Genomic DNA, 27,028 nt, shown 5'->3' with positions numbered 1-27,028 from the left:
AAAACGACAGCATCTTACAAATTCTTCAGAACAATCTTATAAAGAATAGTTTTTGCGAAAATTTATGTGATAAATTTGAATATCACCATCACCGAACACCATAAACTAACATTCTTGGTTATCATCTAATGTTTGGAAACACAGTTCTTATGGTATCGGCCACTCCGAAGAACGAACTTACATCGAAAAAAACATTTTCATTCGCGATTTTTTAATTTTTGTTGGAAATTTCCTGCCCTCTTCTATCCATTTCTGACTTTTTTCGAAGCCTCGAACGTGTTAATTCGATGAGGTACAGGTCGTGAAGCAAGATCCAGCATATCTTGGAGATTTCGACCGCTCCGAGAAACGAACTTACATCGAAAAAAACATTTTGTTGGTGATTTCCTGCCCGTTTCTATCTATTCGAAGCCTTGATATGTTATAAGATAAAATAAGATATTTAATTATTTCTCTTATGGTATAGGAACCACGGGTTGTTGGACGAGAGTTGAACCAGCAACTGGTATGCTAGAACCATTGGGGGCGTCGCAAGAATTAAGACTCGATAATGTAATTTATCAAGAAGGTGGCGAGTACCGATGTGTCGGACCTACCAAAGAAGCTACTAAACGATTAGATTCATTGAGAAATTCGATGTCGATTCAAGTAGTTGTTTCCGGTAAGTCTTATCGTATTTTTAAAAACAGAAAAACGTTTTTTTTTAGTGTAATTTTCGTTGAAAAGAAAAGAGGAAAGTATCTTGTTTTTTACGAGTACATTTATCAGACTAAAAGAGATTGACCTACTCCTAATTCTTCCAGTTTCTCTCCTTCCCTTTGAAACGAACACAATGAAAATCCACTGTCGTTCTTTGTAAAAATAAATTTCTTAACTATTTATTTGGCGAGCTAAATCTAGTTAACTGACATTATAAATCTACTTTTTCCTATAAGGGAATGTCATTAAATCGTTATCCTTATATCGAAATATTTTTATTAGTATTTCGAGCAACGAGCTGTGAAATGATACTAATTAAATGACGGATTCATTATCATTTCGTTCCCATGAAATTTAGCTAAAAAATTAATTAGCTGTTCGAAATTTAACTTCGTAAGTTACTTCCATCGAATCTCATAGACAAGGAACTGATAATATTGAATTTCTAATGTCAGTTTAATGTGTTTAGTAATGATGGAGCTCCAAAACCAAAACAGTTAATTGTTTCGTTAAGGTCTTGGTCAATTATCGGATAAGGTTAGACTTGTTCCAGTGCACTTTTAGAAGACATGATCTGCAGTTTCTTCCTCCTCCATCTAACAGAATAAATCTGGATTATCCATGATGTTTGTGAACCTGCTTTACAATCAAATCATTGAGGGATGTAATAGCAACACTTCTGGCTACACAAAGAATGGATTCTGCTGTCTAACCAGATTGGAATTACTGTCGATGGAGTATCGAGTATCCAAGTTCGACTTGAAAGACAGTAAATCTGTTTCCTGTGCCGCCCAAATCAGATGTATACCAAGTGACTCAATGTTTTTTATCAGTGATGAATGCATAATCGACCGTGGGTGGAATTTGTTCAGTGCCCATGAAAATTCACATTCACCATCAGTTGCCCGACCAGTTACTTTGTAATTTATTTTCTTCATGATTTGGAATTTTTTCGTTCTAAAAGTAGGACATCAAGGGCTCTTGTGATACTAAGACACACGAAGGGCTGAATTATGTCCAATCACACTCGTATTTTTATTTTTTTCGTACTTTTTGCATACCCCTAGAGCGGAGGAGACCTTTTTTATTTTGGTGTCCACGTTTTCGTTTGTATTCAAAGTTACCATATTTCATCAGATGCTGGGTTTGTTTTGGGTTAATCTTTAGTCCTTCGGACATGAGGTCTCGTTTGGCAATGGCGTCCTTTCCCAGGCAAAAATAACCAAGTAATCAGCATAAGCCACAATAATAAATACTGAGTGTTGTAATTTTTTCGTGGCTTATAAATTAGTGTATGAGAGAAATTTTCTATTTTCTCCTCTATATCATTTGAAAAAAAACGTTTATTTAAGTTTACCTAGAGGATTTTTACGAAATTAAGTCATTTTGTACGAAAACAAAGTGTATTTTTGTAATTATTAGCTTTCGATTCATAGAAATAAAGTTTAAAGTTGTATTACAACAACAGTTTTTCAGTTTATATATTTAAATTGTAGAGCTTGTGGAATTAATTATATTAATTATATCAAAACATTTCGAAAATGAATTTATGCTTAAATATTCATTCCACGAATAGTCCAACGACTAATTACGAATAGAAATTGAATTAAGCTGTAATTCAACTTGTGCATATCATGTATAAGTTTTTTTATCAAAATTGATACACTATAATTCAATTTTCTGAAAATTGTTTAATACGAACAATATATGAGGTAGGTAAATTTTAACGTTATCATAGAGATAAATTAACCATCTATATTAATGATTTAATCACTAAGTTCATTAATTAATTAGTATTTGTTTTATGCAAACTATTGCTTAGTGTTTGGCGAATTTAAAACAGAAACTTGCAAGTTTTCCTTATTTATTTTCAAATATCTGCAGCGTATGACGCAATCATGACTTTCCACAAAGTTTGAAAACAGAAAATAATCAAAGAGATCTATCGAATGTACCAATAAATACTAATACAGTTTGATGAACGAATGAATAGTTACGAAGATTGTTATTGAAGTTTTAAAATATGGCAACACTGATGTGAATCATCATCATTAAGTTTGACATTTTTAATAGTGAACGTACTTATATGAGTGTTTAACAACTAACCATCTTGGTCAAAAGATGGCATTAAACACGTGCGATGATTTTCTATGACTTTCGACGTGGATTGAACTAAATCGCTTCAGCTTTTGGTGATGAACTACCATCTTGAATAGGTTAGGAGGAATGTTGAAAACCCACCCACAGGTACTAGATTCAAATAATTTTTCGTCTATTGACGTTAAAAAGTTTAAGACCACGACCTGGTTAGCTTTTCCGAGAGAATCGGTTTATGGTAGTTTTCAGCGAGACTCGATGGGTCTATTTATATGTCGTACCTATAAATTATGAAACCAAAGCTACCAAATAGTAATTTTTCAAAAAAATACGCTCTCCAACAAAATTAACGCACACTTTGTTGGCCGTTTCATTTGCTATTACAAAATTAGAGTAATAAAAAAAATCCAAACACATCCGTTTGCTTTTGTCACGTGATTTTCCCTAATGCTCCCAATAAAAACGCTTCGTTTTACAAATAAAAAACACAGAAACATCACGAAAACAAAAAGCGGTACACATGCCAAAAAAATAATAAAATTTTTTGGTTAACGGCGGCAACGTCAAATGTCAAACTTCAAACGTCACCGGCAAATGAAAAAGTCAAATCAATGCTAGTCGGTCTGAGACTGAAACTCTTGATGTACAGTTCGATCTTTTTAAATATATATTCTAAAAGAGTTGTGAAAATTTTGAGAGATTTTGGGGGATTTTGGGATATTTTGACCTTTGCTGTCGCCGAGAAGCCTGCTTGTTCATTTATAAATTGAAATAATTTCGAATTGAGCACATGGAATTTATAAAATATGACCTTTAAACTTTGTTGAAATACTTGAAATTGATTGATTTTCAATTTATTAAATTCCGTCTATTTAGGAACAAATCAAACAGTAGAAACAGTCGACAATGGAAGTTCGAGAAATAAATTTCTCACATATTTAATCGAATTAATTTAATTGCGAAAGTTCAACACAACAATTCCAAGAGATTTTCAATTCGCATTAAACTGTGAGAAGGTATACGATTCATGTTAATCGAAATTCGCCACTACAATTTTAATTGATTTTGTTGTTTCACTCACTAATTTAGATTAACGTCATTATAATGTAAAAACCAAAAAACGATGTTTGTCCATAAAATAGGGTTCCCATGGAGTTATGCAGACTGTTGGGCGGGATTTGACGCTTGGCACACCAGGTGCAAATTACGCTTTGAGATTCGTGTTAAAAATACGAGGTCTATGGGGAAGCGGCCCACGAATTTGTTCATGTCTATGAAACCGTTCTGGAGTAATTTTTGTAGACGAGAAAACCAGAAAAAAAACAATCTTGTCAGTGGAAACATCCAAGCTGAAAAAGTTTGAACAAATTCCTTACTCCTACTTACAAACTCCCTTACAGCCCAGAACTGTCTCTTGGTGATTATCATCTCTTCCGTTAAATGCATTTAATTAGACGGCGATTAAGTCAAAAAATCATTTTTCCCCAAACATTCAATACAAATAAACATGTTTTCTAGTGTGAAAATTCGTTGGGTGCGTTATTTTATGAACACCCCTCGTAATCGAATACATTACAATAAATAATTGGGTTGACAACATCGTCAATTATAATGTATCAAAGAAAACTAAATTGTTCTTATGATTTATGGGAGAAAATGGAAAAATCCATTCTTAAAGTTTACTTTGCTCGAATGGAAAAGAAAGGTGGAATTTAGAATAACTGTACTTAATTATGAATTTCGAAGAGTTTCTATTTGAACATTTCGCAATTATTCATTCAACTTCTTGGGAGTTGTTGAATTGAGTTTTTATATTTTCGAGACCTTTGTAATTTATCTCTCTTTGTATATTAATTTAAAAAGTTGCGAATCTCTAAGGGATTTACCACAGGACCGAACTAGTTGAATATTTTACTCAATATATTTATTACCCATATACCGGGGGACGACAAAATATATTGCCTCGAAAAAATAGCTGAAATGGAAAAATATCGAAAAATTCTCGGTTAGAAACGCTTAAACTATGAACATTAAAATGATTTTTAACTAAGTTTCCAAATCATCTACTTTCATTTTAAACCATGACTAATATAAATCGGGGTTTTTCCATAACCTAAGCTACTTTTATAGATAATTTTATAGATGAAATTTTATCAACAAAATTTTCAAAAAGATATAGGAGTTTGTCATCAACTTGTGTTGTGCCATTTTAGAGTGAAATTACATGTTTTGAAAATGAAAAAAACCCACTAAACAATCAATCATTTACTGGAATGTTTGCAAAAAACTGCTCCAAATATCAATTCCTTCGACTTAGCTATAAAATCAGTTTGGCGCAAGATCCTGTAGGAAAAATAATATAAAATGAAAGTCTATTACATCCCCAGGGAACAAGTACAAATATTTTTGTAAAATTTCGAAAACTTATTGAATCATTCGCAGCAAGTTTTTAACTTACGTCTATTCAATTATATTTAACAACCGATCTCGAAATTTATTATATAGATGTAGAGGTTGATTCTAAACAACTTTTCATCATATTTTTCCCATAAAAGATAATTTTATTTACAGAAAAATAATGCCTTTCGGTCCAATCCCTTCCGGTCTACGTGGATGATCCCAGAAGGACCTGTCCTGACCTGGAGATAGCGGTAGTTGCTTGAAAAATACCCCACCACCTTATTTAGTATTTGCTTGGGGTAGCTATCAATGGTGAAAGGCTTTAGTCCAACCTATATACCCCTTCTCTATCAACAGTAAATAAATTTTTGTGTTTTTTTAGTTAGACCAGAGACTTCTGGAACCATCCTCGTATATAGAGCAATGGAATTTGTAACGTTGATTGTTTGTCTATGGCAGTAGGTGTTTGTCTATGCGCGGTCCACAATAAATTTTGGATTGTTGAGAAACGACTGTAAATTTACTAAATAAGAAGCGTTAAGAATAATTTCTCAAAAAAAATAGTAACAAACTATTTTATATTTTATAAACAATATTTTTCAAAATAAAATTATGGAAATCAACCAAAAATATTTTCGATTTAAAACTTTTTAACTCGTCTATAAAAATGATTCCTCGGTTTCGGTAACAACTTTCCACTATCGATTCTACATCCTTACAGGATTTTTTTTCTTTTAATTGTACGAATAGTCTTGTCGTTTCTCTCCTAATAATATCTTTTCAGATCGGTAAAATGGCGGAAGATTTACACACGTTGAGATATAAAACGCTCGCCTTGTTTCCCGCGGTGTCGCCTCAAATTTTCGAATGAATTCGTTCTCTCTTATCTCTTCCTCTTCCGCACTAACGCGTCTTACGAAAATGGGGAGGAGGATTAACGATAAAAGGGGATTTCGGGAAACGGGACTTGTTAAAAACGAATGAGATTCGCGGTGATAACGTTCATATTAATTAATAATACGAAAAGAACGTCAAAATTTTATATTACAGCTTCTATATCCACGGCGATTTTTACGTTCAAATAACATGTTGCTGTACTGTAGCTCGAAATCAACACAGATGTAGTACCATTGACATTTGACATTTTGCAGGTATTTAAAAGATGTTTTCCCTGGTCTTATTCTGGTTTAGTTTACTACCCTACCATGAGTAAAGCTTCTGTCGTTTCTTTTCCTCTGGTGACCACAACTGCGTGATCATCGGCATAAACAATAAAAAAGACGAAATTTCACTGGACTATTTTAATATATTATCGTTGAACTTATCCAAAATGCAGCCGAAGAAGATGAAAAGATCTTTTGATATGTAAATGATTTCTAATTGTAAATTGGTTGACAATATGGCAAACTAAGCAAAAAAGCGCTATTAGAAATTCTTCTTTTATAAGTCTTGAACGAAAATTGAATTTCTGATACATGCATGCTGGTCTTTCATCTTGTCTGTCAGTGGATATTATCTCGGAATACAATATAGGAAAGTTTGGCTTGTGAAATATTGAATTACAGCAAACATGTTGACGTTTTTCGAAATAACGAAAAAATATAAGAAAGTATTCGATAATATAATAAAAAATGAAGTGTTTCGAAAAGAAGATAATAATTTAATAGTGGTTTTTACAATAACATTTGTAAAGTGGGTCGCAGTTGTTGGATTGTATCCAAATGACGATATTGGGGGCGGTTTATTTGAAAATTCGTAAAAAGGTGCAATCTTTTGGCGTCCTACCATCGCTAGATTTTTAAATAATTTCTAGTAGACTAAAATTTGACATTAGATAATTCAATTAACCAATCAACTAATTAATTTAAAATTTAGGTAATAATTTTATTTTTTATTTTTGGAAAACTGTGAAAATGTATTTATTCTAGTCGTGTTTGGATTCTCTCTTTCGAAGTTTCTCTTTACGTTCGTTTCTTGAAAACAAAACCTTCCGAATATTCCGAGAGCGTCTCATAAACATTCCAAGTTAATTAACATTCGTTGAATAATTACCAAAATGCGCACACTAATGAATTTTAAGGTAGAACAAATCTCGAGGTACATTCGTAATTAGAACAAATATTAGTTTTATACTCGAATCAAAATTGAAATAAAAAATTGATAATAGAAACAAGACAAGTATCGTTTTCAAAAACGATATTACCAAAAGGAGATAATCAGAATTTGAGGATACAGAAGACTCTGGACTATCTTGATCTATGTTTATTTTAGATTTGGTGGCAATTTTTTCAAATTATACATATATCCTTAATAAAATATATTCTTACCAATGATGATTTAGCACTTACCTGAAACAAGAAAAAATATTAATAACAGTAGAAGTAGAAATAAATAATTTTATTGCATCTAAATCTAAATAAATTTATTCTTATTTTGATGTTCATGATACAGGGTGATCTATTGATTAATATAATTAAGCAAATTGTCAGTGTCAATGTCATATTTTGATAAAATATTAAATAAAAGTCGATAAGTCAAATTTATTTTGATAAAAACTTGAAGAAAAGTCGAAAAGTCAAATTTATTTTGATAAAATATTAAAGAAAAGTCGAAAAGTCGAATTTATTTTGATAAAAACTTGAAGACAAGTAGAAAAGTCAAATTTATTTTGATAAAAACTTGAATAAAAGTCGAAAAGTCAAATTTATTTTGATAAAATCTTAAAGAAAAGTCGAAAGTCGTATTTATTTTGATAAAATCTTAAAGAAAAGTCGAAAAGTCGAATTTATTTTTGAAGACAAGCAGAAAAGTCAAATTTATTTTGATAAAAACTTGAATAAAAGTCGAAAAGTCAAATTTATTTTGATAAAATCTTAAAGAAAAGTCGAAAAGTCGAATTTATTTTGATAAAATCTTAAAGAAAAGTCGAAAAGTCAAATTTATTTTGATAGAATCTTAAAGAAAAGTCGAAAAGTCGAATTTATTTTGATAAAAACTTGAAGACAAGTAGAAAAGTCAAATTTATTTTGATAAAAACTTGAATAAAAGTCGAAAAGTCAAATTTATTTTGATAAAATCTTAAAGAAATGTCGAATTTATTTTGATAAAATCTTAAAGAAAAGTCGAAAAGTCGAATTTATTTTTGAAGACAAGTAGAAAAGTCAAATTTATTTTGATAAAAACTTGAATAAAAGTCGAAACGTCGAATTTATTTTGATAAAATCTTAAAGAAAAGTCGAAAAGTCAAATTTATTTTGATAGAATCTTAAAGAAAAGTCGAAAAGTCGAATTTATTTTGATAAAAACTTGAAGACAAGTAGAAAAGTCAAATTTATTTTGATAAAAACTTGAATAAAAGTCGAAAAGTCAAATTTATTTTGATAAAATCTTAAAGAAAAGTCGAAAAGTCAAATTTATTTTGATAAAATCTTAAAGAAAAGACAAAAAGTCGAATTTATTTTGATAAAATCTTAAAGAAAAGTCGAAAAGTCAAATTTATCTTGATAATGACTCAAAGAAAAGTGGAAACGTCAAATTTATTTTGATAAAAATTTGAAGAAAAGTTGAAAAGTCAAATTTATTTTGATAAAATCTTAAAGAAAAGTCGAAAGTCGTATTTATTTTGATAAAATCTTAAAGAAAAGTCGATAAGTCAAATTTATTTTTATAGAAACTTGAAGAAAAGTCGAAAAGTCAAATTTATTTTGATAAAAACTTGAATAAAAGTCGAAAAGTCAAATTTATTTTGATAAAATCTTAAAGAAAAGTCGAATTTATTTTGATAAAATCTTAAAGAAAAGTCGAAAAGTCGAATTTATTTTTGAAGACAAGTAGAAAAGTCAAATTTATTTTGATAAAAACTTGAATAAAAGTCGAAAAGTCAAATTTATTTTGATAAAATCTTAAAGAAAAGTCGAATTTATTTTGATAAAATCTTAAAGAAAAGTCGAAAAGTCGAATTTATTTTTGAAGACAAGTAGAAAAGTCAAATTTATTTTGATAAAAACTTGAATAAAAGTCGAAAAGTCAAATTTATTTTGATAAAATCTTAAAGAAAAGTCGAAAAGACGAATTTATTTTGATAAAATCTTAAAAAAAAGTCGAAAAGTCAAATTTATTTTGATAGAATCTTAAAGAAAAGTCGAAAAGTCGAATTTATTTTGATAAAAACTTGAAGACAAGTAGAAAAGTCAAATTTATTTTGATAAAAACTTGAATAAAAGTCGAAAAGTCAAATTATATTTTGATAAAATCTTGAAGAAAAGTCGAAAAGTCAAATTTATTTTGATAAAATCTTAAAGAAAAGAAAAAAAGTCAAATTTATTTTGATAAAAACTGTGTTGTTTTATTTATGGTACGGAGATATGGGAAAAATCCTGAGTGTAAAGAAATAATGCAAAACGATGACGATGATACAGAAACAAGAAGCAATGAATATTTCCAGATAGCTCAGATATAGGACGTGACAACAACGGTGGACAGAAAAAAAAATCAAGCAAATAGACGCGATAACCAATAAAAGACATTAAAGACTAATGATTTAAAGTATTCAGAAATCACATGTATTTAAATCTGGATATTAAGAAGGCCAATGTTGGGGAGGAATCAATTTAAATGTTGCATACAAATCCGACTGAATTACAAGAAGCATGTATGGTATTGAAAGCGATGTTATCGAGAAAATTGGTATAAGAAATTTCATTTATCGGCTGGGGAAGACTCAATTTTAGTCACCACTTTTTAAGGGGTAGGTTGAAGACATTTTGTTATAGGAAATACCAAACGAGCAATCACCTCCCGGATTTTGTCGTACGAATTTAGAAACACCCTGTCTATTCCTAATCTAAATGAGTCAAACTACAAAATGGAAAATTCTTCCTAATTTTTATTTTCTCTTTTTCCGGTTGTTAGGGTGTCTTAGTATACGTAAATATCTTGATTTATACCTTCATTACTCACCGAAATGAAAATTGTAAAATATAATTGGTATTCCACTTTTTTCTTTTTCTAAAATTACTTTTTCAAGATAAAAGCACTTTGCAAAACGTCAAAGCAACTTTGGATTATGTTACGAATTTAACGGGGTTTTATCGGAAAAAGCTTTTCTTTTATTTCCAACAGATGTAGATTAAAGTTAAATTAGGAAAGGCCTTGATAAATGGCGTCAAAGATCAAAGAAACGTGATAATCAGTTACGTTGATTGAACAATCCAAAGGGAATTCAAAGCGATCTTAACGTGATTTGTTACCTGTAAATGAATTATGATAAATGGAAAGTGAAAGTGAAAATAAAATTTGAATACGTAATTATATTTTTAATCAAAAAGCAGTACCGGATTTTTTTTACTATTACTCAAACAGTTGTTATCATCGACCGAAGATTAATGAGTGGTATGGGTATAAAACCGCCCAGAAAGCTCCTTTTCCAACATCGTACATCGTTTTTATTGACATTCCACTTTTAGATTCCTTCCATTCCACCGACGTAAAATGTTATGGTGATGAGAAGTTGCGATCGTATTTTTTTTATATTCGCGTTGATGAGTTTGAACCTACTCCATAACCTCATTTATAGCTAACGGTTTACGTATGTAGAATTTGTACGTGAATAGAATTCTTAAGGTCGAAACGTCGAGTTTTCCCCCTACTTTGAAATCTAGACAATTCGACTGGGAAAGTATTTTTAAATTTTTTTAATTTCTTATTTTCTTTTGATATGTTTTAGATCTCTTCTGATTTAAAACTAGTTTTTTTATAATTTTTCAAAGACAGATGAAAATTTGACTTTTCGATTTTATATTTATAATTTTTTGAAATATTCGTCGTCTTTAAAAAACTATAAAAGAAACTAATTTTAAATCAGAAAAGACCTAGAATCAACAACTTTTAGAAGCATAAGTATTTTTGGAAATATATTTTTTTGAAAATACGTTTGATTTAGAATTTCCGATTCTGAATCTTGTCGTTAATCCAAATATAATATTTTAATATGAAAACGAATTCGCGCAATGTGACGCACGTAACCTGCATACAAACCACAAGAACTGCAAGGGGATTATATAAATATTAAGCCCTAAGGGATGAGGTCCCCGAAGGGCGGTTATGTCGTTAGGAGAATGGAGGCAAAGCTTGGGTAATCACTTTTTGTTGCTTAAATTTTTTAAAGTTTTGGTTTCGAGTTAGTATCTTCTATTTCTGAATCGTTGACGAGTTTTTTCAACCGTAGGAATGGAAAACAAAAATGTCTTAACAATTGGAAACGAGAGGAAGCTTATAAAAATAATAAAAACTCAGAATAATGCTTATCTTGGACACGAATTATAAATGTTTTTATTGCAGTCGATTAAGAGTGAAGGTACAGAAACAGGAGTGTCACTACAAATTTTTGTATAGACTGAAGCAAGACTTTTACTTGATTTTTTAATTTTTCCTTAGATTACCTTGTCCAATAACCCTTTTTACATATCTATGCCCAAATCATCTCATTTTGATCTTTTACGATGACTGATGGATATTTATACAGATCCTTCAGTTTCAGGTTGATTTCTTCTTCTGTAAAATTCTTGATTTATGGTTATTTCCCCAAATGTTTTCCTCAAAACTCCCATTTTCTATATTATTGTTGATCGTATTTTTATTTCGGCTGTTTTAGAAAATTTCTGGCATCTTATTAGTTTACTTAATGATCCCATGGCTTCACTTATTTTTACTGTTATTTCATTTATTTTTCTTCTATTTTTTGCTTTGCTGACCTTTTTTAGTTTATATTTCAAACAAATTCCTTCGGTTGGAAAATGATAATGAATAGATTTAATTAAGAATCGGGACGAAAATGCATTTTTGTAACAAAATTATTCAGATGTAAGAAATGCTTAGCATCGTCGGTGCAAATCAATCTTGGTACTTATCATTTCCAGGTTAATATTTATTGAGCTTTTCCTCGCTTTCTTTATTTGTTCATCTATTAAAATTTTTTTTTATCTAGAAAATATTTGGATACTCCCAACAAGAAACCATGTTGGTTTTTCATAATTTTGAATATTATGCTTAAGGATCTGGACGAGGATCATTTTTTTGCTCTACAAGAAATTTTTCTATTTAGCGAAATTCGTGAATTCAATCGCGCAATTTTTATCAGTTGGTGAAATTGTCAAACACGTTTACTGCCGAATATATTTTCTTTTCGAAGTCGATAGAAAGTTTTTTGAAAAAACCTGCATTCTTCATTTGAAATTAAATTTTCGTATGTCTGAAAATGATACTCAAACAGGATGTTTATTTGCGGAAACAGAAGATTTGTATTGTTGGAATCACGATGTTGAATAAGATAATTACATAGGGGTTGAGTGATGATTACAATACGATAAGGAATTAATTGATAAATTAAAATTCATAAAGCAACTATAAATTTATTCGCTATTTATAAATTACCAACTGATATGATGGAATTTATGTTATAATCGTGTGTTTATTGTGATTTTGGCAGTTATCGCAGCGTATTTTCGATTAATTAAACCGAAATAAATAGAAGCATTATCAAAATATGTGATTTTTTAAATTTATTGAACACGAACCAAAAGTACTGACCACGAAATATATAGAGTGGCTATAAAAAATTTTAATAATAAATTTTCACGAATGAAATTTACGATTTTGGACTCCTGTGGAATCTCCCGTGGAGGTTCACCTAGACTACTTTGGAAATCACGGGACTCTATGAGGGATGTAGAACTATATATAAAGAAAGAACAATTTAGAAATCTGGTGATTTTAAATGCTACTCACATGATTCTATTGGAAATACACTCTATTTGATAGAAATATTCATAAAAAATTACTTGTTGTGTTTTATTAATTTTGTTTCTAGAATTTCGAAAAAATATATCGTCTACTTTTCGGATTATTTTGTGTCTATTCCCCCACGTCTATAAATAATCCTTAATAAATATCCCAGTTAGGGGGATAGCGATTCCAATCTCAGTTTTCGTCGTTTGGACTCTTCTCTCTTTCTTTTTGGGAAATCGAAAGAATTATCACCACATGACATTTCGTAATGACTATCAATAAAGGCGGTGAATAATAGTAGCCTTATTTGTTAGTGCTTTGAGGTTATTCTATGTATAAAACGCATTTTGTGTTGTGTGTGTGTGCGAAAAAATGGGACAAATCTTTTTATTGCACGAACATTTTTTTCCGCATATTTCTTTTTTCGTTAATCCCCAATCTGTATCCCGTTTTTAATTAATAAACCTGTCGATGTTTCGTCGAAACTCGAATGTTTTAAGCTTTAATCAAGTTTTCCGACACAGCTTCCATTAATAATGATTACAACTACTATACGACCGACTCGACTATTCAAATTACGAGCTTGTTCGAAAATAAAAATATCGGAGTAATTTTTCTTTCAATATCCTCGTTAATATTCATACCCCTTGTGCGCTTCTACTATCGACCTTTTCATCTGGTTTCGATGCCGTTAATCAACCCCTTTGTCGGGGTGACTGATGCAAATGTATATCTATCGGCAGGACAATGAATTGGTCGATGTGTTCCTTTATACACTTCCGAAATTTACACTTGACTGTGTTAATTTGCATTTTTATAGTTTCAAATATCACCACTCATTAACTTATAAATTTTATATTATCGGTCATAATACGAGGGTTGGTACAAAAGTTTATTGTTTTATTGATTCCTCCATTACGATAAATATACTTTGAAACCAAATGTCGATTGAGGTACCTCCAAAATATGTTATTTGATGGTATTCAGGTGTAGAAGAAATCATTGGGTACCAAACACTCATCAATTCGATTTTTTGATTGTTTAAAAACGTTTTTCTTTGAACTAATTGTCATGGTGGATTTGACAGAATTGACAGTTCTACGTTGGACTAATGAAAACCGAACAATATTTTTTTTTAACAATTATTAAAGTACGAGTACGTCTCTGTTAACGATATTGATCGGTCTCCAACCAATTATAATCTTTGTAGAACATGTTTATCGTTTTTGTTATTCCATTACAGTTTAATCACTGCTCGCTCATTATTTCATGATGCTCGTTAAACTGAAGGGCGTATATTTTCTGGAGAATAAAATTAAAATGGAAACAATACCACCACCATAACGTTTTAATTGGTATTATAGCCATACGAGTGCTTTTAATTGTATCTTGTTTAGACACTTATGGTTCCTATTTGGTTTTTCTTTTCACCTTTTTTTTTCTTTCTCTTTCTATTATATTTTAGCGGTCCCCTCGTATTTTGGTTCAAGAAAAACGAAAAATCATCCGATTTCGATGAATTTTTTTTTTATAAATCATGAGAATAAAAACAATTGGAAACTTATATTGATTTCAGGGCTTTAAATGTTCATCAAAATGCACTCATTCATGTATAACTTTTTTCCAAATAATCGATTGAAGTTGTTTTTTTTTCATACTTCCTAATCCTCTCGTCCACTAAAATGTTTATGGGTAAAGCCCCCGCGATTTTCTGCAGTACTATTGCCGATACAGTTCGCTATACGCTGCAGAAACCTAACATAACCATTTTTTTAATGGTGAAAATTTTCAATTTTCCAAAAATTTACTTTTAATATTGTACAATTGATTGCAATAAGTGATTTTAAGGAAGTTTTTATTGATATAACTTCAATGATTACTTAATAAAAAAGATACAAATGATTATATGTGAAAAAAGGTCAATTTTAAAATTTTTAATTGGAAAAACAGGATAAATCAACATTTTCGTATTTTTTTATGCAGATTATGAAAAAAAAATATAACAACTTCATTTAATTATTTAAAAAAAAAGTTATACGTGAATGAGTAAATTTTCACGAACATTTAAAGCCCTGAAAGCAATATAAGTTTACATTTTTTACATTTTACAAAAAAAATTCATCGAAATCGGATGATTTTTCGTTTTTCTAGAGCCAAAATACGAATAATTGTATTTTCTTTATTTTTATTTTATTTTCTCGTTTTCATTTTCTTAATTAGTCCTCAGTTCTTATAAATTCCAATAGATTCTTCTATGAATTTTGTATTTATAATTATTAATTGAAAATTTTGGTAGAATTGAAATTTCGTAAGTGCTCTATAAATAGAGTTTGAATGTCGCCCGTCCACTTTTAGTGGTCGTCGCTCCGGTCAAAAAGACTTTCGAAATTCCAAACGGAATAATGGGACGCGGTTTTCGGTAAAGGCACTTCGTAACTTCATATACGCCGCCGTTTATTCGGAGAAACTTGTGCGGAAAAACAATTTTAGTTGACGGTTTTACCAAATTGCTGAAATTGAAGATTTTCTCTCGCCCATTTCGAATTTACTAAATGTTACGACTTTTTGTGGACAAAATTACGTAGCACAATTATAAAAGTTTTTGAGAGATCGAAAATAGTTTATATAATGTGTCCCCTAATACGAGGTCTGGCTATTAAATAACGAGACTACATGCCTAGTGGGCGCCTAAGACGGGTGAGGAAAAGCGGTTTTATTCTCGTGGAGCAACGTATCAACTCAATTTTTGTTTTAAGTTAAAAATGAAATTTTCACGAGACTTTTTCATTCTTACTGTCACAAGGCTGTTATTGTCACTGTTACTTTATAAACGCATTGTATAATGTGTAGATTTTAATATAATTCGGCCAGATACCTCAGGAAGAACAGATTCCAGTTAAATCCACAGATGGATCATTAAATTGTTCATCTGTTTCTTTTTTTAATTGGTGTCTTGGCGCTTCCATATTTTCGCACCGACAATGATTAATGACGCTCACATTTAGCGGGTCATTAATTCAATTTATCCTGTAATCAAAATATGTTTAGTTTTCAAAATACGATATGAATTAAGAAAATTGCGCTTGAAATGAAGCATTAGGCGAATTTAATTTGATACGAGGATTGATACTTAAGTTTGGAGATAGACAAATAAAAAATCGTTGTGGAAGGCATTATGTACTGTCGCGTAAAACACGAATATGAAATGACGTAGTTAAAGTCAAAATCGTTACGTAATAAGGGACCAAAAAAAGCAGAAAATTTGGTGATCGTAATTTAAAAAAACAGGAAGAGGATAAAATGACAAAAAAAGTGATGAAAGTGAACCCGAATACAAGTGTGCGTTGTCTTTGGATGAAGATTTAAAATCAGTTCATCTGGACTAAATGGAGACCATGAAACAGCTATGCTCCAAACTATCCAGGATTCTTCACCAAGTGTTTGTGACGAGAATAGTAACGCTAAAAATACAATTTATAATGTTTTTTTTTCTGAATATTGATGTCCTAAATCCTGGTACTCACCACCTTTCATCCATTTTGTTTAAGATTGTATTGAGCGCTACGAACCGCGTGCACCATATAAGAGATTTTTCAACAAATTACGAACGTTCTGGTAGAAAAATGTTTGTTTCCTGATGCATCTAGGTTTATATAATGAGAACCTCGCAATTTCAGATATTCTTCGAAGATATCAAAAAACCAGACACACTTGATACAAAATATTTGACGGCATCCATCATATTCGGTCGAAAATCCAAGTAACCTACGGCTAAGCCGTTCGGTGGTTTGTTTGCGTTTACTTTGAAAGACAAACATATTGACCGTCTCCCGTATTGACATTGGCGTGAAGGATAAACATAGACATGTATCAAAGCTGTTCTGTTTATTCGGATATTGATGATTTATAACTAACTTCAACAAATCCGTCTTTATTTATTTATTTATTCAAATAAGTTTATTCGAACGAACTATCAGATAAAGAAGGATCTAAATGGAATACGCGGTTTGTATAATTTCGGTGGAATATGCACCGTAAAAAGGGTTTCGACACAAAAAAGTAGTACGATTTTTCGTAAAATTTTGAATTGAGTTCCTAGATGAAATCTCCTATTAATTATAGCGAAAATATCTTATATAAGTAGTAATAAAACTTTCCGAAAATTTTATAAGTTTTCATTACAGCGGCAACTAATCCAATTTACAGGTGAAGGAGTCTTCAAAAAATCGATTTTGGGCGTGCGAAAGATTTGCTTTTAAAGTAGTTAATTACTTTGAATTAAAAGAAGTAGTCTGCGGTAAAATTAAATTGATTCAACCGGCTGCCGAAGTGAATATTCTAATGTTAAAATGGACGTAGCATCAACAGAAAAAAAAACATTTCGTGGAGTTGATTAAAAATTTGAAAATCGCCTTATCACGGTAAAAATAACATTTTGCATCTTAACGTATGTAACGAAAGTTATTCGAAAAAAATGTGTAGTTTGAAACAACGAAATAATATTAACAATTCATTTATTCAGAAGTTATTTACTTGCTGGTCGGTGTAATTGTCAATTTTTTGATTATTCTACGTCCGTTTTCGGTTTCCCAATCCTTTTCTACTCAATATGGCCCTAAACTCTTAAACAGGACGAGCCTCGGAAACGTCTAACGTAGTGACGAGAAGTTAGATCCGGTTATCATTGAAATTATGTGTATTATCACGAACAAGTTCGCGAAATGGGTCCTTAAGCCGGTTCTGTCTTCCTATCATGGAATTATAAAATTCGGCACGAGGACGACAAACTTTAAGAAATACCGGGAATTCTAGAATTCGCGAACGCCTTTTGAAAAACTAATTAAGACAGCTTGTGAGTTGAAAATTAGAGAAAAAAATCAAAAGATTGATTTTTGACCACATCAAATCATATAATGAACATTTTAAACGAAATTTCATTTTATTTCATGATTATCGTTAATAAATTTAACACTATAGAAGAAAGAAATTGAAAACTGCATTTATGTTTCCTGTCGGCAGTTTATCAAAAATTTTTTTAATAAAACGGGCTCGTACTAAAATCAATTTCCCTGAAATAATTTATCGTTACAGTCCGTCGAGTCGATCAAAACTACGGAATCGAAAAAAATAGAAACGCTGATAAAAATTTTTATAACCCGTTTCTCGTCATTTTCAAATTTGACGAGTGTGAAATTTCACACTAAATTATTAAACGCGCTGAATTTTATTTTCCATAAAACAATGATGCGTAACGGCAACCCATAAATCGTTAATTTAATTTAGTTTAACGCGTGTTCACCATTATCTAATTTGTGGGATTATTATTACGAGAGAAAAAACTTTCTAACCTATAAAAATTCATAACCTTAAATTGTACGTATTTCAACTAAACAAATTATTCGTGTACACTCTGTATATGAAAGAAATATGTATTAAACTGCGACCAATCGTTAAAAGTTATAAAATCCTTCTTTTGATGTGCGATAAAATCTGTAAATATAACAAGCAATCTACTGGTCAATGAAATGTTTGCTTCCTAAGATAATGTACTGTTTTTAATCCCTCGACCTATTCCCGAGGACATTCCCTTGGGATAGTGACTTTCCCCTGAAGACTTAGTAGGACGAAGGGATCGTAAAATTAGAAAGGGCGATGTAGCTAAACACGAAGGAGCAAACTCTTGGGAGGAAAATGATTCGTGTCTTGTGTTATGCAAATCTGAAAGAAAACTCATTTCTTAAACGAAGACAATTTGGCCGGATCTATCCAAACAAAAAAAAATACAGGTTTGTAAGAAGCACAACTCATAATTTTAAAAATGATGAAAGAGATAAATTGAGATAAGAAGACGTAAGATACAAAACATAGTAGAGAATGAAAAAAATGAAAAATATAGCAGGAAAATATACAAAAAACATAATAAAAAATGAACAAATTTCAATTGAAACTAATTATTATATTAAAAGAGAATAGAATATTTGAATATATAGAAATAAAAAGAAAAAGAAAAACCAAAATCAAATGAAAACTCAAATTAGTACTGGCAGATTGTAAATTCAAAAAGTATATAGTGAAGTGAAAAATGTAGTTAAATAACTGACTATAAAATGGTCCAGATGAACCTTCATAGGTTCCATTTCCATTAGATCACTAGCTCATGCTCCTGTTTATAAACTAGAGACTCGACGACGATTTAAGCGAATTTCTATTTCCAGCAGAGGTCTATGAAAGTCCACCCAATAGAGAAAAAAAATTGAGAAGCTCTGCTATAAACGGAAGAAAAAAAAGTATGTTGAATATTCGAAATTAGAGAACCGTAGAAAAGAAGACGAGTGTGGAAAAGAAAATTTATGATAAGAAAAAACATATTGAAACAAAGAACAAAAAGATAATAGACAGATATATAGTGAAAAGAACGAAATAAAGTGAAGAAAATGAAAATCGTTACCGGAAACAGCAAGAAATAAAACAGATTGATGAGAGAATGAAGTACGACAACTGATAAAGAAATATGGACAGCAAAGGAAAAGGAATGAATGGAAATTAGGAGTTTAAAGAGCAAGATCATATAGGATTTTAATAAGAAATGAATGCATTACGACAAGATGAATATAGAATTAACAACAATTCAAAATAAACCCAAAATAAAAAGAGAAGACGTATATCGAAAACAAAGCAAAGAACAAAAAGAAAATAGACAGATATAAAGTGAAAAGGACAAAATAAAGTAAAGAAAATGAAAATTTTTACCGGAAACAGCAAGAAATAGAACAGATTGATGAAAGAATGAAGTACGACAACTGATAAAGAAATATGGACAGCAAAGGAAAAGAAATGAATGGAAATTAGGAGTTTAAAGAGTCAGATCAAAAAGAATAGAAAGAGAAGACGTAAGTAAACTGAAAACAAAACAAACAACAAAAAGAAAATGGACAGATATAAAGTCAAAAGAACAAAATAAAGTAAAAAAATGAAATTTCACAGGAAACAGGAAAATTGGTGGAAAAAAACATCAAGAGAGTGGAAATAATTGCATACTATTTAAGATAAAGAAAACTATTTTGTTATTTTATTTATGGCAGTTTTCCTCTTCGCAATTTGTCAGTTCCATTGAAAATAAAACGAGTAGCAACAGCATAGAAAATATTTAATGATATCCGCATATTAAAATTTCGTCTTTTGATTCATTATACGAATTTAATCACCTCGAGAACGTTCTAAAAATGCGAACAACAAAAATTTCAATATTTTACCATTCGGTGCAATAACGCGAAACCCATTTGCTTTAGAAATTGAACGTTATATTAATCCTTTAGAGCCTGCAATCGCATGCCCCTTACAAGTGACGTTATTAAATAGTTAAAACCATAATTCACGTTTATCTCTCTATTTAATACCTTCCACTAATACTGCAGAGAACAACGGTCAATGGAGAAAATCCTATTGTCCACGCTTTAACATGTGGATATTATAAAGTGCGCTATAATTTATTTGAAAAAATAAAGGATCAAAGCCGTATTGAATACCGAACGGGATAGGCTTGTTATATTGCAATGACGACTGTAGACTTTGCGAATGTTCCAAAGTTCTTTTCATTATAACAGGATTCACTAATAAACTGAATTCATGAACAACTAAAATAACACTCGTATAACGACACGTTCACTTTAAAAATGTCAAACTTTATGACATCAATGTCAGATGTGATATATTCACATCAGTATTGTCACTTGTCAAAATAAGCTTCGTTCCCATGATGTAGTTTCCTGTTATCACAGATACAAATTGACGTTTGAAGTTTGACGTTTTCATAGAAAAGAGACGTAAAATCAAGAAAATTTCTTAATTCTTTGAAACTTCGTTGATATTTTGTACTTTGATTGATGATTCTTAATATAAAAGTAGTAATTAAGAATATTAGTCATTAAAAAATTGATTTATGATAATCTGATTATCCCAAAACAAAAAAAAGAAGTTTTATTATGAATCGACGATATTTTCTGAAAAATTTAGCTCCTGGTTTGCTCCGATAGCGTTTTCCATCTGTAAAATTACCTAATGGAACACCTCCATGCTCGTGACTTACAGCTCTCAAATTCTAAGTGAAAAAATCCAAATGTTAGTCTAAGGAATAAATCTGCTGCAACCGAATGCTTCATGACCCAACAGCAATTCGTTATCAATTTTTTATAAATATATTTTTTTTCAAATATTTCTTTTATTTGGTATCACCAGTAGGGTGAAACTTATTAACAAATAACGAAGTTTGTTTGTTAAAAAGGTTTCAATTTTAAATTTCTGTCCAAGAATAATCTTCTGGTTTCATAATAACAGTTATATTAAATTTATTTGCTTTCAAAAGTTGGAAAATTCTGTTTTGTTTGATAAATTTTTTGATTTTAGTTATATTTTGAAGTTCGATATTGATTTGTTCCAATCGATTTCGATAAATCAATCGGTCGCATAAAAAAAATCGATAATCTTGTGAAAATTTGTAATCCTGAAAGTTTCAAGTAATACGACCGCGTTGAAAATTTAAAGTTCAGTCAACTAATCATATACCATTTAGTTGAAGTTTTCGGAACTTCTTTTCAACTCGCTTTAATCAAAAAGTTGTAAAAAAAAATGTAAATGCCCCTTCCCATATATTTATAATTCAGCGTGATGCAAGGTTGAAAGTTCGACCGTTCCTAACGACGGAAAGAAAGAGTTCCAAGTTCGGAAGTTAGGAAGTTGTAATTCTACCGGCGCGTCTTATGCCAAAACTTCCAGAGATCTCGCACTTTTGCCGTAACCTCCGCAAAAGTTATCCCGAGGGAATTGTCTCGGTTTACGTGTTTAGATGTTTATTATCAGAAAGTAAAGAAGAATATTGCGGATTTAAGGTGGGACGGAACTACTTTTACACGTGTTCGGGGAGTTGCCGTGTTATTAGAGGAGTTTTAAAACATATAATGGAACGGGAAATGGTTGAATTAAATAAAAACGCGGATTCCTTAAACATTTTTAACGAATTTTCGCGTCAACTACGTAACGTAGATCGATAAATCACCACGAAATCGCATTATTATGTAAAGGGGATACGAGGAAACTCATCGCCGTGACCTGGTGAGATTCGGATTAATGACGAACTCGCAGGTTTCTTCATTTGAGAGAAATACGTTACTTGGAATTTGTAAGTGCAATTCGTGGAAAACTCTATAGATAATTCATAATAGAATAGTAATTCCAATCGACACAAAACCAGCTGAAGAATCGTTCCCTCCGATTTCACATATCCACCTCTACTAGGAGTACAATTTTACATCTTTTGCAGTCAATTCGTTATTAAATGAGTGTAAACCAAGGAGATTTTTTTATGTAAAAAGCAAGCACAAAAGCTGGTAGCTGATTCCATAGACTTGCACTTCTCCAAAGAAACGAACCTCTATAAATTGAGGTCCTAGACTTGTACCTGTCGAGTAGGTCTAGCAAAAGCTGCTCTAGGTTGAATATAGTTGGAAAAGCAACTGCTCCAAGCTGGTACACCTCTGGATCGCCTATAAATCTACGGGACTCTTGTCTTCTTAACGTGCTTTACCTGAACCTCCGTGTTGGTTAACCCTCTGGAGGAGATAATCTTAGGATTCGAGGCCCTGAACCAACTCTAAATCTTTACCTTTATAAGAAGCACTGGTCAGAGCTTAAATATCCGTAGAAATCGTTGCCTTGGAGGTAATGATTTCAATGGTTCCTGATAACTCAAATACCTCAGGAGAAAGAAGGATTTGTCATAATCCCCGATCTGGTAATAACCTTAGAATGTTGTCAAGTCTCCCACGTAGAATTCATCATTTGAGAAGATTGTTTCCGCCTTGAATTCAGCTCATAAAAATCGTACTTAGTATTGGCCCTCTTCTTCATGCTTATGGGGGCGCCTTCGAGGATGTCCTTAAGAGCTTAATTTCTCAAAACATCACCTAGGAAATTTCCTAACGTGATTCCAGACTATTCTAAGCATCTCGAAGCAAAAAATTTTCATATTTTATAACCCCAAAGTTCAATTATTCACGATATTATATACAAAAAAATGTTATGTGATAAAAAACTGTCAATAATCGCACGTCAAAAATTACGTGGTGGTGAATGGAGGCATGGAGGCATGGATGCAATCGTATCCCGATAGAAATCTGCTGTCTTCGTGAAATATGTGATGGCGTTTCACTATAGAGATAGCGGATTGGAAATACTTGAGGGAATATATATTTCCCCAACTGATATTCTTTGACATGACGTCGATACAAGTGGAAGAGAACTTGTTTTATATTGGATTTCAGTTGGGATGATGCTGAATTCGATTCGATGTTCATATCCGAAGTAATTTATTATATAATTGCAAAAGTTGTTATAATCTCCTGGTAAAATTGATAACAAATATATCAGTTTCACAATCTACACCCCCGTTAACTGGTTTCCTTTGTTCTCGTTTTTTTTTTCTAACAAATTGTTCGAATGACCTGACGGCACATTTTAGATTAATGGAGTAACAAGATTTCTTTTTATCGATCAATTACGGCATAGGAAACGGGTCAGTTGAAACGGTCCCCTTTTCGAAAAATGTCGACTCCCAAGAGAAAACTCTAGGAACTAAAAATGAGATCTGTAAGTGAATAATCAAGTTGAAGTATCAGAATTCAGTTAGAAGAAAGTATAATTAAACGATATAGAATAAGTACTACGTCTAGTGGGAATTATATCCATTGAAATTGGATACACAAAGACATCAGTAATTGTTCGAAAAAATTTCGATTTCGAAAGCTTGGAAACAGAACTACGCCTGTAGTCTGATCAAGATGTATTTATAAATGAAAAATTATGTTTACTCTCCGTATAAAATTTGGTAAACGTCAGTCCACGTTGACACATCATCTCCACTGTTTACCAATGAAAACATCGAAACTTAAACGTAAATGCATTTATATTGGCCGAAACTGTCGGAAGGCGTATGTACACAATTTCTTCTTAATATTCCCGCCAAACAGTTTACGATAAGCAGTGGCGTGGCTAGGTAAGATTAATTTTATTTATAAATTACTTTAAATAAATAGAAAGACAGTGAAATTGCTCAGTGTAGTAAGAAGATATAAATTTAATAATAAATATTTAGATACACAATCACAGCAAGTTATTTTAAATATATTCGAATGTTTAAAAAAGGAAAATATTCAGTCTATAGTAGACAAGGGTTTTTATATAAGTTTTTATAATCTGCAATTGATATTGGAAGAACTATAATAAATTGATGTTCTTCGTCAATATTCAAAAAAAGTTTTATTAAATTGGCATTGTTGTGACCCAAAGCTCATTTTTTTTCCTTGGTATTCAAACCAATCGCTTCGTCAGACGATTTTCACCAATTTTGAATTTCCAGTGACGATTTATTCTCAGGAAAAATCTGTCAATATTAAAATATCTGGGCCTCTTTCTAACATCCATTTTTCAAATAATCTGACAGGACAAACGTTGTTTTCTTTGAATTGAGTACATCTTGGCAAGTCTTGCTGAATCTAGGGTGCAACTCTATTTGTTTCTATGGAACTTAATGCCGTAGAACTTTGTTTCCTTTTACAGGGATCTGATTGCACTTTTTGTGGTATAGAATCGCGAGCTCTTGGTGCTTGTTGAAATAAAACATTTCTTGTAACAGCTTACTTGCTAGGTTTTCCATGGTTTTGATCGTAGTTTCTTTAAACTTTGCACGAAGTATTTTATAACCAAATCGTTACATTTTGAAATATTAAATATTTGAAATGTCAAAATCGATATTAATCAAAACTGTGAAAATACCCCATGGGATCTGTTTTCATTATAAAGTTGTCTTTAATAAGATGACTCCAAATTAATTGATTTCCTTGGATCTTTACTGGAACAAAAAATGTCTTGTTTTTCATCAAAAGGTTTAGGGATCTCGAAATGGAACATACAAACCCTATGAAAAGCCGAAACTATTGTCCAAACAACTTACAATCTTTTTATAATTTCAGGCGATTACGAGACCAAATTCCCTATAAAAATCTGCTATCCGAATATCTAGAATCCAATTAAATACGAAATTTAATTTTAGCTTCTATTCATTATATGAAGGTAGCGAAAAATTAGTTTGTTCTAAAGTCCACAGGTCAGAATTGTGAATAATTGTTGCGAATTTTCTATTCATACTTAGGAAAATCGAACAATACAAAATCCTCGGAATCCTTCGTCCATTGTATTTGGTGTATGTTGTGAACACGCGTGCCTAAATGGACGAAACTAATCAAAAAATAAGGAGAGGAAAAAATCTTTCTCTTTCTTCTTCTTTTTCTCTAGAACCCTTTATGCCCTTTAGAGCGTCAATATTTTGAGAATTTAGTTTTTATTTTTTTTATCCTTTTCCACACCTGTGTTAATTGTTCTAGCAAATTTCTCCATATCTTTTCGCTTCTGTCATTCGTCTTTGGTGGTTATTAACCTCGAAGGTCATAAAAAGTCAAAATGAACCAAATTTAGTCACCAAATTAACGACACGTTAATAGAAATCATAATTTTGTTAAACATCTAAAAGGTATTTGATGTACAGATAGGAATTTAAGTGAACAGAAATATGAAATCAACGAGCTGCATATATTTGTTTAAATCTTGATATTGAAAATGAGACCTGAGTATCTCAGTACAACCCCAAAACGTCTAACGGAAACAAAGATATCCAAAACTGGAAGCAAAAATCGTTTATCCTGAAATATGTTTCTGTTTTGCAAAACTACGTTAACGGCCTGGAGAGCTGATAGAACCTATTTCACGTTTTCAACCCAAAGGCAGCTGGAAATATGATCCACCCATTCCACATTAATTGTTTTGACAAGGTATTTCAATTATGTCCAATGTTGGCACCACATTTTCTAAATCAATTCTTTCTTTTGAGTTGATTTGGCAGATTTTCAATAGGATTTTGTTGGATTGCGGGGCGGTGAAGCACTTTGACCTTCTCATAGGCTCTTTAGACGTCACTAAAAAGCCGTAAGACTTATCCAATTGTTCTGGGCACTCACCAATGACGTGGTTTGTATTCTCTTCTTCTTCCATGCATCAGCGATTATTATCTGCGATGCCCATAGCGTCTGGAAGACTTGTTCTAACAATTAAAAATTATTTGATAGGGGATAATTGGCAACGTGGCTTTTAGTTTTCTGACTTGCGACCTTTAGATTTAACCGAAATACACCGGCTTTAATATTCTTGGACTGTGATTGGTTGAATTAAATTTGATTTGGTCGCCTGACTAGATATGTGATCGGAATATAAATCGCAAAATCGACACGGCGGCGCTACGAGTTTGCATTTTAGTTTGATCATATTTTCATTTCCAATTATTTATTCATATTCAATATTTGCAAAAAATCTTTTATATTAGAATATCACGATGAAATTTACTCGAACCAAAGTTAACAGAAAAATATGTTTTGTCATTCACGTCTAAACTCGTTTTTTTTTACCAAATTCTAACTTTTGAAGTTAAGTTTCTGGTCAACTATGAATCCCCAACTGCTCTCTTTTGTATTGAGTCGAGCATCTTGGGAATCGAGACCCAAATAAACGAATTTGGGACTTATAGAGAAGTAAAAGCTGTTGCGGGGTATACAGCTTTTTGGTCTTGAAGAGGACTCCAAGTTTTTGTGAAACTGCCTGCCTGCCTGCGTGAAACTGCTAAATCGGCCACGTCACTATGCCAAGAAGAATTGCTTCCAAAAAAGCAAATTTGCGGTGATGGTGATATTCTAAATCCAGGAAGGACCAAATCCTGAGCTGCAACCTGAATATTTGCTGCATTAAACTCAATCAGATTGCTTCTATTCCAATCCAGAATGTTTTCAAGATGAATATTGATTGTAGTGATCTGTTGCTGTCTACGTTTTTGGGTAGCAGTCGACTTTATTGGGGCGGTGGACTTGAACGACGATACAGCTATGTGGAGTAGATTGTTGATATACAGGAGAAGGTATAGAATAAGTCACAAGATGACCACCTTTCTGAG

The 27,028-nt window shown here is 31.4% G+C and overlaps 1 protein-coding gene across 6 annotated transcripts in view; it reads left to right on the top strand.

Moving 5' to 3' along the window:
- LOC130445361 (hemicentin-1) overlaps positions 1-27,028 on the top strand; it is a 151,315-nt gene that overhangs the window by 115,311 nt on the left and 8,976 nt on the right. For all 6 annotated transcript variants that reach the window (XM_056780941.1, XM_056780942.1, XM_056780944.1 and 3 more), the window contains one exon: positions 467-661. In XM_056780941.1, coding sequence (XP_056636919.1) covers positions 467-661 — 195 coding nt within the window. The remainder of the gene's footprint in view (positions 1-466; positions 662-27,028) is intronic.

The sequence above is a fragment of the Diorhabda sublineata genome, chromosome 6 (genome assembly GCF_026230105.1).
Source record: "Diorhabda sublineata isolate icDioSubl1.1 chromosome 6, icDioSubl1.1, whole genome shotgun sequence".
Lineage (NCBI taxonomy): Eukaryota > Metazoa > Arthropoda > Insecta > Coleoptera > Chrysomelidae > Diorhabda > Diorhabda sublineata.
The sequence above is the reverse complement of the archived record's forward strand: the minus strand, read 5'-3'. Positions and strand labels throughout refer to the sequence as shown.